The sequence below is a fragment of the Vicugna pacos genome, chromosome 1, assembly GCF_048564905.1.
Source record: "Vicugna pacos chromosome 1, VicPac4, whole genome shotgun sequence".
In the NCBI taxonomy this organism is placed as follows: Eukaryota; Metazoa; Chordata; class Mammalia; order Artiodactyla; family Camelidae; genus Vicugna; species Vicugna pacos.
Window position 1 is genome coordinate 52,019,762 of NC_132987.1, and position 17,920 is coordinate 52,037,681.

The 17,920-nt window shown below is 33.5% G+C and overlaps 1 protein-coding gene and 1 non-coding gene across 5 annotated transcripts in view; one reads left to right on the plus strand and one right to left on the minus strand.

The window, feature by feature from the left end:
- Positions 1-1,040: 1,040 nt before the first annotated feature.
- TRNAI-AAU (transfer RNA isoleucine (anticodon AAU)) lies at positions 1,041-1,120 on the plus strand. The gene has a single exon. It is a non-coding gene; the product is annotated as a tRNA-Ile (tRNA).
- Positions 1,121-6,861: 5,741 nt separating this feature from the next.
- DCUN1D1 (defective in cullin neddylation 1 domain containing 1) overlaps positions 6,862-17,920 on the minus strand; it is a 32,391-nt gene continuing 21,332 nt past the window's right edge. For 3 of the 4 annotated variants that reach the window (XM_072961885.1, XM_072961891.1, XM_072961875.1), the window contains 3 exons: positions 8,651-8,733; positions 8,312-8,408; positions 6,862-7,008 (listed from right to left, as the gene is read on the minus strand). In XM_072961885.1, coding sequence (XP_072817986.1) covers positions 6,929-7,008; positions 8,312-8,408; positions 8,651-8,733 — 260 coding nt within the window. In that variant the 3' untranslated portion in view covers positions 6,862-6,928. Of the gene's footprint in view, positions 7,009-8,311; positions 8,409-8,650; positions 8,734-9,950; positions 10,120-11,783; positions 11,866-17,920 lie in introns of those variants that run through there. The other variant, XM_072961895.1, reaches the window with a different exon arrangement.

Here is a 17,920-nt window from a genome sequence, read left to right on the forward strand (position 1 = left end):
CTGCACCACTGCATTTTCAAACAAATGAATTCCAAGCTGTGGAGAGGCACATATAGGGATCCACAGGTTAAAAGGAATTTACAGTGGTATATGCAATATATGGACCTTAAAATCTGACAACTGGAAAAATACATTATTGACTTTTAAAAATGCTGACTAGATAATTATTTAGAAATTGTTAACATTTATATGTGGTAATAGTATTAAGAGTCCTTATCTTTTAAACATACCTACTGAAATATTTACAAATGAAACTATTTTCTCCATGGGACTTGCTTCAAAATAAATCACAGTTGGGAAGATTAGTGGCATACAGATAAATCAAGACTGACCATGAATTGACTGTGCTGAAGTAGGTTCACTCTATGATTCTACTTTTGTATATCTCTTAAATTCTCCATTAAAAATAAAATAAGCACTACTCCAATGTCTACTATGTATAACAGCACAGGTAGCTAGCAGCAACTAAACAATACCAACCAAAGTTTTATAAATTTAAGAAATTAATTTCTCAAAGCAAAAGAGTTCTGGGAAAATTAATGAGACTGACATATCTGTTCAATTACTTATGCAACATTTTAAGTATTACCACCAGTCACAGACTAACTGGATAGATTTAATAATCATGGTGCCCACAATAGCAACACCCATCAGCATCATTCTTCATCTACACAGTTAATCTCCTCATCAGAGTTTACTAAGGGACTGGAATGCCCATTGGAAAGGTATAACTACCCTCACTGGCTACAGAAAATACTATCTTCCAGTAGGAATATGTATATAGCAAGTAATTTTACAGCAATCCCTCAGGCCACCATATACTCATCTAAATTGCACATCCAACAGACACATGAATTATGATAGCTAGATATATATAACCTGCACACTTAAAATACATATCTACTACAATGACAATAATAATAAACATATTCACAAGGATACAGAGAAACTGTAACCCTTGTGCACTGTGGTGGGAATATTTTTAAATGGCACAGCAACTTTGGAAAAGTTTGGCAGTTTAGAAAGTTAAATTTTCCAGGGGACAAGGATGTAGCTTAGTGGTAGAGTGTGTGTGTGCTTAATAAGCACAAGGTCCTGGGTTCAATCCCCAGTACCTCCATTAAAATAAGTAAATAAACTTAATTACCTCCCCCCCCTTTTTTTTTCCAAAAAAGCCAATTACACTCCTAGGAATCTACCTAAAAGAAATGAAAACATATGTCCACACAATGACATAATGGGAATGTTCACAACATTGTTATTCATAACCACCAAAATATGCAAGCAATTCAAATGTCCATTGACTGGTGAATGGATAAACAAAATGTATATCCATACAATGGAATACTATATTGCAACTAACAGCAGCAAGTGCAAGGATATGCTATACCCTGGATAAACCTCAAAAACATTATTATGCAAAACGTAAGAAGCCAGATACAAAAGACTACAAATTGTATGATTCTATGCACGTGTAATTTCTAGGCAGGGGAAATTTATAGAAACAGATCAGTGTTTTTTCCCTAGGGCTCGGGGTAAAAGAGGGAACTAACTACAAACGGGGCATGAGGGGAACATCTATGGGCTGACATACATTTTCTAAAACGATTATAAACTTACTAAAACCACTGAATTATACACTCACAATGGGTGGATTTTCTGCTGTGTAAATTATACCTCAATAAAGCTGTTGTTATTGTTGGGTACCATTACAACAACGTCTTAGTAGTAACTATTTTAAAGCTCTGGCTTTCATTTCATATAATTTCAATACAATGAATTCTAAGATACTCTCAGGATTAAGAACATTGAAAATTAAACATGCTATTTTCAAAGGATTCCAAGTACATACACCTCTAAACCTTATGATCAAATATTGCTCTGCAAGCTATGTATCATGTAACTATGTGATAAAGTCATTGACTACAGCTTAAATTAACATTTCCCCTCAGCCATTTTGTTTTCTCCTACACATACCCTGTAGCATTCCTTTTTGTAGAAATTGCATTTTGTATTGCCCAAGTTTTCTTAAATATTTCATAACCTGAAATAAAATGTTAAGTGAAGTTATATTAAACATGCACCTAAATACATACAAACATTCTAAATATAAGATGAATATTATCCTTTTTTGTTTCCTCCTCTTTGCTTATGAAGCCACTCACATGCTGCCTCTGATAAGCTTCAAACTTTTCATTGTTTCAAATCAAGCTTTGCTTTAACTATTTTGGTTCAAAATTCTTCTTTGCTTTCAATTTATTTGATGGATTCTTCCTTTCAAAGCAGTGCTACCTTCTATGATCCAGACTTGCTTTAATTTCAGTCTGACTCCATCTCTTTCCACTCCACTGAAAAGTCTGCCGAAGAACTGATATTCCCTCTAAGCCAGCCACTTAAAAAAAATTTTTTTTACCAAACACTTTTCCCCAAACCAAATCTCGTGGGAAATGCCAATAACCTACAAGAGATAAAGTAGAAAGCTTTCAACCTCACGAAACATAGCAGCCCTGAAAACCAATGGTCTACAAGCTATACTGATTTCTGCACAAATACAAAAAAGGTAAACTGAAAATATGCAAGGAATACCTGTAAGAAAAACTCAGATATACTTAAATTAAAAATACTTTTTAGAAACTCAATTTTTAAATGGATAATTATAAAATGATTCCCCAAATAATCTGTCCTAAAAATTCCATAAATAAGGACATTACCTTTTAGGAATTCCAGGATGTGTACCTTTTATCATAATTTCCTTATTTATAACAGATTTTAAAAAGGCCAACCAAGAGAAGTAAAAAAACACATTAACACAGAACACTGAGCCTAGTGGAAAGTTGTCAAATAAATGAGCTGGTCAACAGGAAATGCCAATTACCCAACAGTCAGTAAATAAAATAGATGGCAAGAATGCTCTGGTAAAACCATTTATGTAACTGCATTATGAATTCAAAAAACAAAAAAACACAAAAAAAAACAAAAACAGGACTATCTGCCTCCAGAACCAGGTACAAATCAAGCAAATATTAACCAAAATGGCGACAAACAGAAAGGATAAACCTGGAAAGGGGGATTTGTACTATTAGGAATTTTCAGATTTATCAGCTAGAAAATATAAATCCCTTCCCCTTCAGAAATCAAAGGTAAAGGTATCATAATATACAACTTCACCACATTTCTATAAAGATAGAAATTATTGCTATATGATTGTAAAAATGGAGGCAAGTAGAGTTCAAGAAATATACTTGTTTATAACCAATTAAATGATGAGCCATAATTTGAACCCTAATCATCACATTATGTAGAAATCACAATTCAGTTATTGTGTCCTCAGTTATTAAGATAAATGTTAAATAGTTCACATTTTAAAAACATTTTATCATTACATTATCAAATTTGATAAAATCTTATCAAAACATCTCTGTATTCAATATAAATCATATTGTTAAAAGTATAAAGTAACATTTAAAAGAAAATTGCTGAGGTGTCAAATTAAGTATTTTCTATTAAATATACACAATTTAACATTTAGAACTCCATAAATTAATTCTTGCTAAAAGTTGATTCAGGTTTACAAAAGCATACTTTGTGAACTATATAAACTCCCCCAGCACCACTTTCCTTTTTTATTCCAAAATTCTTTCATTAGGTTTAACTTTCTCCTGTCATTCATATGTAAAATTTACAGAAGGTTTACAATACGTAGTCTTTATAGTAACATGTTTTTAAAAATCTAAGCAAAGTGCACATTAAACTAGCTACAACTACTCAATCTTGATTATCATCAAATAAAAAATAGATGAACACTTCATTCACTTAAGTCTTTCTGAGGAAAAAGAAAATAGTATACCTTGCTTTAAATAAGAATTCCCCAGTAAGTGTATTATATAAAAGATTCCCCATGTTATTTTACTTCCTCTCATTAAGACTTTTTAAAAGTCTAATGAAGAACACATACTTACAATGCCTATTACACACTACAGTACTGTTAATTAAATAAAGCAGCCCAGTATAGTTGTAAACATTTTAAATGTAGTAAACATGACTTGGCATATCTTTTCTCCCCAAAACTTGCCATTACAACGCTCTTTCCATGAATAATTATCCTTCCTGGAAAAGTTTTCAGTATATTCTAGTCTTTAAAAATATTACACTGAAATAATATGTGAAAAGATTTAGTCATGGCAATTTCATTGAATTTTATTGCCTCTGTTGGTAATATGACAGGGATTGTAAGAAACACAATTGAACTTACAGAGATATGCAGATAGTCACTAAAGATGATCCTGATCTCAAGTATTTTTATATGTGGGCACCTCTAATTTATACACTTTACTATTTAAAAAGCATTACATTTTAAAGTGTACCTGTTTTGACATTTGGCAAAAAGGATGTTGTACCTGCGGTTCAGTTTAAAACAAAGAATCAGCTTGGGGAGGTTACCAGGATAAAGAATGAAACACTAATGAATTAAAGCAATTCAAGTTGTTTGTATATGTGTGTGAGCATGTATGTCTCTTTCAACCCCTCTCTCTCCATCAATCTCTCTCTTTCACAAACACACACACACGGCCATTATGTGTAAGCAATTTTTAGTACAAAGTATTTCCTGTAACCAGACACTTAGCCTCAGAATAATCACACCACATTAACTCAGTCTTCTCTTTTCAGCCCTAGTAATAGTATTGTTTAATTCTAAGATGCCATCATAGAGTGAACAACCTTAACTTTTATGCTACATAATTATATTCAAAGCTTTATGTAATTTTTGTTTATAATTACACAGTAATTATAAATGTTTAGTACCAAACTGATGACAAACACTATTTTGTTGAAAAGGTCTTGCATTTAAAAGGAAAAATCTGTAAAACCCAAGGCACTAGGCCACAAACTAATATTAGACTTTTATGAAAAACAATTTATATTGGGGGAAAAAGCTAATCGATCTCATTTCAAAACACAGCATACTTGAATTAATCAATCCGAAAACAATACCATAACTCAAAAATCTTCAAGACAGGAAACAAAATAGTACATATATATATATCTCTATATATATATATATCTTTTTAAAATTTCTCATAATTGAAGTTCCTCTTAATATTTACAAATATGAAATCAGGAAATACTGAAACCAGCAGGATTCTTTTTTCTTTTCTTTTTTTTTTAAGTAACCAATTCCAATAAACTGAATAGAAATTTTCAAAATTTTCTTTTGGTAAAATTGTATTCTTGAATTAAAGTTATGATTGGAATATTAATATAATATCTGGGGAAAGCTTTCTAGTCAATTTCAAAATCGTGTAAATAAAAAGTAGTTTTAATATATCATTGTTTCTTAAAATCATTTCCACATCTACATTAATTATAATGTACTGCTATTCTGAAGTACATTTCTTTGATAATTTCAGCATTACACCTTAGAGAGTGCCTGGATACACCAAGCAAAATCTACTCCTGCTTAAAAACCACAGTCATCCAATAACTGAAGTTTTACATTTTTTTAACCTGCCTTACAGAAATGTGTAAAAAGCAATAAACCCTTCTTCTCATATCAGGAAATGAACAGAGAAATGAGCATTTTCAGCATGAAAGCAATTCATGGGTCTTGTAATGAGAGAAAAAAATACATACAAGATAGAATTCTGCCTTGATGTGAGAAGTGAGCTAATGAGTGAAACAAAAACAGTAAAGAGACTGTAAATAATTTATGAAAATAGAAGCCAGATTGGTATTGTGCATTAAGTGCATGCTTGTTTGAAAATCTTTGCTCCTGAAGTATTTGGCAACCACAGTGATTAGCAGTTAAAGCAATTTCAACAAAATAAGAAGTCATCAAAAATGGACTATTTGTCTGAAAGAGCAGTACCTGTAAGAATTGAACTTCATGGCTCATTACAACCATTTTGAAAATTTAATTCCTACTATCTTCTTATAAATTAAGAGAATTTCATTTGTGTTCCATAGTGCGCTGACCAAAAAACAAAACAACAACAAAAAAACAAAAAATAAACCCTCATGCCTAAATTTAGAGTATTGTATTATGTAGCAATCTAAAACATTCAAAACAAATTAAATAGTTTAACTTACTTGACAGGCATATAAGCATTTCAAAATCATAATGAAATCCAATTATGTAGTGCATAATGTAGACAGGAGTAGAATCTAACATTATGCAGACATTTTCTAAATAAAAGCCCCTGCAGGACAACTATATATAAACACGGGTAAGGTAAGTGCAGACTAGTTCTGTGGAACCTTTCAAAATCGAGGGTCTGAAACACAATAAAATTTTGGGGTAGGCACACCAAGTTATCCTAAAAATTTTTCACGTTGGTTATTTTGACATTTTTTTTCATCAGATACTCTACTCATGTTAACAATACATGTGATTTGCCAGAAACCCGCCCCCACCAAACCAAAACACCATTCCAGATCCAGTACACTTAAATATATCACTCTCACTGGAAGTGCTATCAGCATAGTCTTTGCAACTAGCCCAAAGCATATATTTAAGAAGTTTTTATAAACTGTTTGTGATGTTCATACGTTTAATTCTTATGCCAAACTGTTTTCCGATGAAGACAGCATTGTGCTTTATATGCAAGAATGGAAACCTCAAAATAATCACCATAAAGCTTCTAAGACTTATGGGAGGATAAACTAGGATGGTCCACAGATATAAGATGAAATCCACAATGTTGGAATAATAAATGTTTAGAGCGGCCCAGACTAGAAGACAAGCCCAAACCACCATTAGAAGAATGAAATACGATATGGTCCAAGATGTATCCTTAAAGTTTTGTCTCAACCCTCGGTCTGAATTGTGAGGATTGATCTTCAGTTCAGTCCAGCCAGCAGAAATTGACTGTGCAATTTTCCGTTGTATTTATTGTACAGACTATGTACATTCTAGAAGGTTCCTTTAGTGCTACACTGTTGTACTTTTTGTCCCAGCAATTTGAGGGCGTGCAAATTCCACAAAGTCATCAATAAGAACAGGCCATGCTCCTGGGGGAAAAAATGGGACGAAGAAAAGAAAGAAAAGCAGGAGTTAGGCAAACATTTTAATAGAATCCTTTGTTTTTTAAAATATTTTCCGCATGACCATTAAAGTATACCTTTTTAGGTATTCCCACTGATAGGACTTCCAAAATTCTACAGTTTCTACCTAAAATACTCCTTGTATTCTCTCTGCTCTATTATTCCACACTTGATCATTCCTTGAATGAGGAAAAAATAACTCTTCTGGTAATTAATCAATAATATCATGGTTTTCTGAAGGCCACTGAGGTCAGACCACTGAAGTAATTTGATAAAATCTTACCCTGTTATGATGACATGCTGCCAGTGCTGAAAGCACAGTAGGTTGGAGTTAACAACCTTTTTGCATTTTGTGGCAATCTTACAAAGAAAATTAGCAAGCATCAAATTCTATCCTATTTCATAATAATAATCACTAAAAGATTTAAAATTGCCTATCTGCATTTCTCTATGTATGCCAACCTCCAGATCAGAAGTTCTCCAGTTTTGTGTAAGGCCTAAGAGAAAGCACAATTATCAGTGATTTCTCACTTTTTAAGGAAGACAATACATGATCACGAAAACAAAGAAAAGGAAATAACTATATCTGTGGTTAGATTAAATAGTTTCAGGACACTTTTAATGAGGCCACGGTTAATTGAGATTTTTTCAGAGAATACCTCTATTCAAAAATCTCACAAAAACTAGCCGCTAATTCTCAGGGGGGACTAGGTTAAGTATGTGTGAAGAAATCAATGTAAATACTGCCATTCCCAGAAAAACAAAAGCATATGTCCTGATAGTGGATGGCAGAAACATCTTTATACATACATGAAGGAACAGCAGAAAAGCATTCAATCAATGAACATTTCTGAATGCTGATAGTGCTACAGAAGGCAACTAAAGTCCATTTCCACTTGGACCAAGTCATTAAATTTAAGGAGTTTACAATCAAGTTCACAGACAAGACAGATAAGAATATAAAAAAATACAAACAAGTACTATAAAAGTACATTAAGAAAAGATCAAGTTCTTAAAGTAAACTGAAAATCTAAAACATGGATGAAAGTTACTCACGCCTCTCCGAAAGATATGAATATTGAGTTGGTATTTAAAGAAACAATACAGATTGGGTAAAGAGGATGAAGGCATTTCATACATTCAGAGAAGTACAAATAAAGTTCAGAAGAGGGCAATCCAAGAAAAACAGCAGTCAAGAAGTTCCAGAGTGTGTGATAAAAGACAGGTTAAAAAAACCAAAAAAAACTGGTGGGGCAAAACTTTTCATTACCTTCTTCATCATAATTCGACATGTCATCTGCAATCATTGTACTGAAGTCTAAAAGAAGATTCCAAGTATCTTTTGGTATTGATCGTTTATGATGTTCCTATTTTTCAAAAAATAAACAAAGAACATCCAAATCACTAAAGAGTTTCAAAAAAAAGTCCAGTTGATGCTAAATGTAAGAATGCAAAACTAACTTATGTAATGAAATTCTGGAAATCAAATTTCTCTTCTGTGTCCATTACATGCTCTGAGATGAGTTAGTCATACTTAAAAATGTTCACTTATCTTCAAACAAAGCAAAAATTTAGACAAAACACCAAACTGCAGAAAACATGAACTTACCAACAAAAATTTATTCCATAAGTCTAAGAATTTAAATCTTCCATTAAGCACTAAATTCCAGTAGGCAATGGCCATTTCTAGATCTGTAATAATTAAAAATAAATTATATATTTCAAATGCCAGGAATATTTGTCCATGAAAAAAACACCAGGTAATACCAAAGACAGCCTAAAAAGAAAAAAAAAAAAAAAGAAAAAAGCTTGCATCCTGAATACTTACATAATAAAAATTTCCTATAGAAGTAAGTCCAAGCTTTGTATCCTGCTTCTATCACCAATGAAAGGACCCTTCAGGGCAAGAAAAATATCACTTACCTCACAGTGGGTTTCTGAAGCTTAAATGAGATAATGTAGATAAGCATGCCTGACTATTGCATAAGTATTCAGATATTACTCAATGTATATCAGTGTTTCTTGACCTCAGCACTTTTGACATTTTGGGCCAGATAATTTTTTGTTGGGGTAAGGGGATGGCTGTCCTATGCATTATAGCAGTAACAGCATCCCTGGCCTCTATCCAATAGATGGCAGTAGCACTTCCGTCCTATCCCCAGTGATGACAACCAAAAATGTCTCCACATATTGCCAAAGGTCTCCTTGGGGGCAAAATGGCCCCCAGTTGAAATCACTGATGTACACCTATAGGTTATAGTGCAAAGAATTACTATTCACAATCCTGATCAATTTTACACTCCAAGTTGTTGGCTGCCTGATCCTGACCTCAAGGAGACCATTAAGAACATTTATTATTAATTTTAAATTAATAATAAAATAAGATTTGTCTGTTTACAAGTTTGATGAAGAAGATATAAATGACTATTTTCCTAGGTTTGGAGCAGAGAAGGGTAAAAAAGCAATAGTGCCACAGGACAAAAAAACTATACCTGTCATAAGACAGAGAGAAAGAAGTACATCCCTTTCAAGGGATTAGTTATCTCAAAATTAGTTATCTCAAGCTTTTATGAGTAAATTTACATTTCCAGGTCAGGAAAAATTACATCTCAAGTAACTTAACAGTCCTTTTAGATATGATCTTCAAACTACTCTGGATAATCAGGAATCATGAGAGACCAGCTGAAAGACTCCAAAAACACTCATATTCTACCTCAAAGGAAAATACATAGGCCATAAAGCAAAAAAAATTCCTTGTCTACATTGGACCATAGCCTCTTCAAGGACAGCGACTACATATCCCCAAATTAGCAGACTGAAACACACAGTAGGCATTCAGAAACTGCTTAATGAACGAACTTCCTAGAGTTCCACATGCAAATGTACTTACCTTCAAATCCATCATTATGTCTTCCTTCAAACTCAATGGAAAAGGTGCCTCTTTTTTCTCTTTTCCATGGTTAAGCCCCTAAGACCATTATTCTGGATTCAATACACCATCCTAACTTTTCAAGGAATCCGGTCTATTAGTTTTCTTCTCTCCCTGTACCTTCAAAGTTTGCTATCTTCTGGCTTTCCCTTCCACAAAGGAATATGCTCAAGTTATCTTTTAAAAATCTTTCTTACATCCCTCCATCCCTTTAACTAGCTACCCTCTTTCTCCTTCCCTTCACAGATCATCTTAGAACAGCACATGGAGTCTTCTCCTTTTATATATAATGTGCTTATTTAAACATGTCTGAAAGTCAAGTTCAAACCCCCATGTTTTAAGAGAACTAGATATATGACACCAATTCCTAATCACAATTCCTTTTAAATCTCTGCAGTCTTTAAAGCTCTATAACCAATATTCCTCCAGGTTCTTTAATTTTATCCTTTTCTTTAACAACTAAACATGTAATTGTCTAGTTTAAGTGCAGTAAAACTGCTGTTATTAGCATGTGTAGTAGGACTGGCTGTTATTGGCATGCTTAATGATTTCCTTCCTCACTTCAAATGCATTAAATTTATGGGAACTAAGTTTATTACTAGTGTTAGCATTTTTCTCCTTTTCAACTAATTTTTACAAAATAAGGATGATAAACAGTGAAATATTCAAATACCATGAGATACCTATAAATGCCCATTTGTCAGCTGATACACTAACCTAAGAATCTGGCAAGAGCAGGAGTGTATATCTGTGATGTTTGAAATTTCAGACTGTGAAAGAAAACTTTTTGTAATCTATATTCATTGCCCCATTTCCTCATCTCCCACTCTAATTCTAGAAACTAGTGTCCACCTCCATCGCTTATACCACTGAAAGTAATCTCTTGAGGGTCACCAAACCCTTTTGGTTGCCAAAAAACTTTTATGTCCTTAATTTACTTGGCTCTCTGCCATATTTGACAGAATTGAGCACACCTGGTGGATGGAATTGTCACTTCTTTGACCTTAATGATCTCATTCTATTGATCCTCCTCTGTCTTCGCTGGCCTCATTTTCTTTCACTGACTCCTCTTCCTCCATTCATCCATTAAATGCTGATGTTCTATAACTGTATATCAGCAATAACCACTTCCACTTCTCTCAGTAGATTTTTTCAAACCTTTACCTTTTTTTGCATTATACACTCAACTACCTCTAAACAATGCCTAAATCTGAAACTTCTATCTCTAGATTCTAGATTCTTATACCTAATTTTCTAAGAACATCTTCAACTGGATATCCACAAACAAATCAAATTCAATAGGGCTCACAATGAACTCATTATCTTACTTCTACAGACCTGCCATTTCTCTTCTCTCTCAATGAATGTCATCACCCTACAGTGTTTCTCAATGAAACATAATTTTTCATAGTGAGGAACTATCCTATGCACTGCAGGTCTTTTAGCAGCCTCCTAATCCCATCAGAAACCCTCAATCTTATGACAACCAAAAATACCCCCACATATTTCCTAATGTCCCTGAAGGGTGTTGAGAATTACTTCCTCATCACACACTTCCAATCGAAGCTCTCTCAGTCTGGTTTCTATGTACCTTCTAAATCTCTCTTCTCCGTCCCCACTAGCAGGGCCTATGCTAGGCTTCATGTCTAGCTAAATCACTGCGACAGCTTCATAACCAATCTCTCTTTCCCTAGTTCTGCCTCCACTCTTTTAAAGGACCTTACTGCTTTCAGATGAACCTTTTGAGTATATAAATTTCATTTCACTTCCGGGTTAAAATTCTTCAATGATTAAAACGAGATACACTACACACCTTTTGGAATGGCCAAAATCCAAAACACTGACAACACCAAATGCTGGTAAGGATGTGAAGCAACAGGAACTCTCATTCATTGCTGGTGGGAATGCAAAATGGTACAGCCACTTTGGAAGACAGTTTGGCAGTTTCTTACAAAACTAAACATATGCTTATCATATGATCCAGCAATCCCCACTTCTTGGTATTTACCCAAATGAAGTAAAAACTTATATCCACACAAAAACCTGCATATGGATGTTTAAAGAAGCTTTATTCATAACTGCCAAAACTTGGAAGCAACCAAGATGTCCTCTGGTAGGTGAACATATATATAAACTGTGCACACCCAGATGAAGGAAAATTATTCAGTGCTAAAATGAAATGAACTATCAAGGCATTAAAAGACATGGAGGAAACCAAATAATAATATTACTAAGTGAAAGAAGCTAATCTGCAAAGGCTATAAACTGTATGATTCCAACTATATGACATTCTGGAAATGGCAAAGCTATGGAGGCAATACAAAGATCATGGTTGCCAGGGGTTAGGAGGAAGGAAGGATGAACAGGCAGAGCCCAGAGGTTTTTTTGGACAGTGAAACTTCTCTGGATGATGCTATAGTGTGGATACATGTCATTATACACTTGTTCAAATCCACAGAATGTACAACATCAAGAGTGAATGCTAACGTAAACTTGAACTTTGGAAGATAATAATGTGTAGGTATAACTGTAACAAATGTACCATTCTGGTGGGAATCTGATAATAAGAAGCTATGCATGTGTGGGGCAGGAGGTAGTTAGGAGATCTCTATACCTTTTGCTCAATTTTGCTATATAAAAGTAGCAAAACAGCTCAAAAAATAAAGTCTATTAGTTTTTTTAAATCTGTAGTATTTCCTGTTGCCTTCAGATACAGTCTGTATTTCTAGTCAGATGAACTTACTCGCAGTTTCTCAAAGGTGCTATGTCTCTCACCACTAAGCAACTGAAGTTGCTAATTTCTCCACATTAGAGACAGCTTCCCTTTCATTGGACCTTAAAAACGTATATTCATTCTTCAAGGTTCAAAAATTATAATCTTTGTGAAAACTTTGCAAACTCACCCAGACAGACTTAAATGCTCCTAACACCATGCTCTCAAAGTAAGCAGTCAATAAATGTTTTTGAATGAAACAAGAATACTTAAAAAGATTAGTAAATTGTTATTAAGAAAAGATGGGGAATAAGCCAATATTTTATAATAACTATAAATGGAAAACAACCTTTAAAAATTGTATTAAAATTTTTTTAATTAAAATTTTAAAAAAGAGCTGAAACACGTAAGATCAAGTTGTACAGGGATAAAATGTCAACTGCCACAAGTACAGGAAAAACTGCCCTTTAGATAGAAATGTCTGAGTGACAGAGAACAGCCTAGCTAGACAGAAGTGGTTTAATATAATATAGTAGGTTAGCCTCTTAAATCCCAACTCTACCAGTAGTTAAGCAGCCCTGGGCAACTAAGTTCATCCATCTGCAATTCAGCTTAAAATAAAGATAACATTTCCTGTCCTCACAGGGCTATTGTAAGAATTAAATGAGTTAATACACATAAAATATTTAGAATAGTACCTGGTAAATAATATATGTGTCCTTACTATTCCTATTGTTTATTTTTTTAAATTTTAAAAATTATTATTATAGATTCTGAAACAGTACTGGAAAGAGAACAAATTCAATAAGGTAACAAGAAGCAACAACAGCAATTAGACTAAACAGAAGAAAATACAGAGAGAAAGAGATAAGCAAGTCCTAATTACAATATTACCTAAAATTGAAATACCTGCAGAATGAATCCTTAAGCTCTTATAATAAAATTTAAAATACAAAGGTTACCCCCGTGTCATTCTTTCAAACAGAATCAACAAGGGCAATGTGGTGTTTCATAAAAGATGATCAACTAACTGCCGGATGAACATGGAAATGAATTGAGACCTGATCCAAACACTATCCCTAAAGGGAACAAAATGTTGCCAACTCCCTAGGGAAGATGAAATGGTGATTAAAAATCCTATTCACAATATCTTAATATACCTAGAGGTATCTACAGTTAGCACAATATAACCAAAAAAAAAAAAAAAAAAAGAAATGTGGAGTCACAAGATCTACCAACTCTAGAGTTAATATGACCTTAATAAGTCAGCCTCTGTGAACATAAGTGTCCTCATCTTTATGACAAAGAGGATAACACATTTTTTTACTTAGCTCAAAGGGTTGTTATAAGAACCAAATGTGATTAAGTAACTGAAAATATACTTCAAAACACTCTATAAAATTACTTTTAAATATTAAAGTAAATGTTAAAAATTTTTTAATCAATCGCACAGGAATAGGAGCCTAACTGAACCACAACACTTCATAAGAAAATAACTTACAGACTTTAATATAAAGTTCAGGAAGGTCCTAAAAATGACATGGTTGTTAAAGAATAAATGTAATTTTTTGATAAATAACATGCCCACAGGCGTCATGACAGTCCCAAGGCTAACCATAGAAGGTAAAAGAGTGGGTGGTGGCCAAATTCCTGGGAATCCCAGACCCTTTCCCAGGGTAGCTGGAAAAGTCCTCTCACTTGTAGGCATGAAGCTACCAAGCCCACAAAAACTGGCAACACCACGCCTTCATGGCCACCTCTCTCCCTCGCCTTCGGAGACGGCCCGCACTCTGTCTGTGGAGTGTATACCTACTTTTACTTTAACTGAGCACCCAGCCCCCACATCTCATGGCCTTTCTCTTGCCTTTTGAAACAGCCTACACTCTATACAGTATGTATCTCTCTAAATAAGTCTACATTTACTCAAAAAAAATAAATAAATAAACAAACTAACAGAATGAACAGTCTCAAAAAATAACAGACCCGTGGTGTTCTACATTAAACAGCCTTTTTCTGGAGTATTATGTTCAGCTTTAAGAACTATTTTCAGAGAAATTGAGAAATTAGAAGTATCTGGGGGGACAGCAACAGGAATAACAAAGGTCTTCTCAAATGAGGAACAGTTAAAATAATTGGAATGCTGATCTGAAGAAAAAAAAAAGGAGAAAGGGTAAATGATAGCAATCTTTAAACAGCTAGACTTCCTTTGTACTGCAGCAGAGGACAAAGAAGAACACTGGTAGAAGTTCCAAAGACAAAGATGTTAACTTAGTAAGAAAGAATTATGTGATAAAAAGAGTATTCTGTGATGAGAATGGACCACTTCCCAAAACAATGTGTGTCTAATGCCTGTATGTTCAAAAGTAAAAGCTAAATGAGCATCAGATATGGATGCTACTTTGGATAGGTTAGATTTAACAGAGGATTTATGAAATCCCTTTCAAATTTAAGATTCAAAAGACTATCAAAAATGGCAGGTGACTGAAGCAGATGGTGACAGAGGAAGTACCCTATCCTGGTGTCACAGGAAACAAAGTTACAGAAAGTGAGAAAATACGGAAAACACCAGCTCTCACATAAACTACAGTGCTGTCACTCACTCTTTGCCAATTTGTTTTGGGCCTCACCTACTCTCCTATAATCTCCTAATTCTTTTCTGCCAAATATTTTTTATATTATATATAAAATAACTTAAGAACCTTGTGAAGGGCTGTCAAGAAAACTGTTTTCTTTTAAATTAAGTTCTTAAACCAAGCAAGTCATTATATTTCCTGACACTCAACACCAATGCAAAACAAAAAGAGAAATTATGATTTGTCCTTTATTACACTTTTCTTTTTTTTAATTAAGATTTTTTTAGTTTTAGGTTTACGGGAAAACACAGCAAAAGCACACAGTTCCCATATACCTTTTCCTGCCTTCTTCATACTTCCACTATTTTTAACATCTTGCTTTAGTGTGGTATGTTTCTAATAACTGATGACTAATATTATTAACTGAAGTCCACTATTTTACATTAGGGCTCACTCTGTGCCATATATTCTATGGTTTGGACTTTTTAAAAAATAACTTTTGAATTGTGGCTAAATGCATACAAAATTTATTATCTTAACCATTTTTAAGTGTACAGTTTCAGTAATGTTAGGTACATTTACATTGTTGTACAACGAATCTCCAGAACTCTTTCATTTCGAATAATATAAACTCTATACCCATTAAACAATACTATCTTTTTCTTAAGCTCAATACTTATCAGATAATAGAATAAAGGTAATTTTAAAACCTAATCCTTCATATTTTTCTCAACTTTTTCAGTAATCTAAAATTCAAATTTATCATATTAATATACCTAATAGCTATAAAATTTTATTTTCTCTATTTTCTCCAAACATAATAAAAACTGATTCAATGTCAAAACTACATAATCAAAATATCATTTATTTTGTGCTCTAGTAAGGGGCAGGGATGTAACTAAGAAATAGGTTCATCCACTTTAAATCAACATTTGATATTCACATTTTCTCTAATCATAACAAAAGTCTAATCAAAAACACAAGTGTAATTCTTTTTAGTGTGTGTGTGTGTGTGTATGTGTGTATGTATATATATAAAAATTGAAAGACTTTAATTGGTTTTTATTTGTAGAAAGAAAAGAAGGGACTAGAGAAAACAGCCCAGTTAACTGGTGGCCACAGGTAGAAGACAGAGAACCTAACACCAGGTATCCCAGTTTATTGTCCCTGCAAACTGAGGAATTTTCCTGTAAGAATAAAATCCAATCTAAATTGAAGATTCAGTTGAAAAGGAGACTTCATTATTCCAAATTTTGCTTTATAGATATTTTGTAAATCTTTAATCAATTCAGTCATGTTTCGTTGCTCTTTAGGCCAACTTTCCAATACAAATGTTGTACACTCATCCCTTCCTCTAACTTTCAGTCACTTCCTTGGTCTAATTCCTATTCACATAATCCTTTTCTCAATGCTTTTTTTCTCTCTCATCTAAAATATAAAGAAGGACTAGTAAAAAGACTCCTATTTAGCCTCTCCTACTACTGTAATATTCAAAATAAAAACTCACTTCCATCATTGGGTAAGTTATTTAACTTGCTGATCCTCAGTTTCCTCATATGCAAAATAAGGATAAAAAATGTCTAGCACTCTATGACTGGCAAAATAGCAGCTGATGAATTATGGAATGAAAGACTGTATAACTCATAAAGTTGTTCAACATTAAATGAGTCAGTATATGTTAAGTAATTTGCACATTTCCAGGCACACTAAAAGCTCATATTAAATGGAAGTTACTGCCACCATTAAAATCTCCAGTGCATCTCCACCACTGATATTTTCAATTTAAGCCTTTCTGTCCTGTTTTTATAACTGAAGTACAGTCAGTTACAATATGTCAATTTCTGGTGTACAGCACAATGTCCCAGTCATGCATATACATACATATATTTATTTTCATTTTTTTCATTAAAGGTTATTATAATAACTACTGAATATAGTTCCCTATACCACACAGAAGAAACTTTTTTTAAATCTATTTTTATATATAGTGGCTAACATTTGCAAGTCTCAAACTCCCAAATTTATCCCTTCCCATCCGCTTTTCCTGGGTAACCATGATTGTTTACTATGTCTGCTAGTCTGTTTCTGTTTTGTAGATGAATTTATTAGTGTCCTCTTTTTTCCTGTTTTTTAGATTCCCCATATGAGTTATATCATATGGTATTTTCTTTTCTCTTTCTGGCTGACTTCACTTAGAATGACGATCTCTAGGTCCACCCATGTTGCTGCAAATGGCATTATTTCTTTTTAATGGCTGAGTAGTTTTCCATTGCATAAATATACAACTTCTTTCTTTAGTCACCTGTCAATGGACATTTAGGTTGTTTCCATGCCTTGGCTATTGTAAATAGTGCTGCTATGAACACTGAGGTGCATGTATTTTTTCGAATTAGAGTTCCCTCTGGATATATGCCCAGGAGTGGGACTGCTGGATCCCATGGTAAGTCTACTTTTAGTTATTTAAGGAATCTCCATACTGTTTTCCATAATGGCTGCACCAAACTACATTCCTGCCAACAGTGTAGGAGGGGTCCCTTTTCTTCACACTCTCTCCAGCATTTATCGTTTGTGGACTTTTGAATGATGGCCGTTCTGACTGGTGCAAGGTGATACTCACTGTAGTTCTGATTTGCATTTCTCTGATAATTAGTGATATTGAGCATT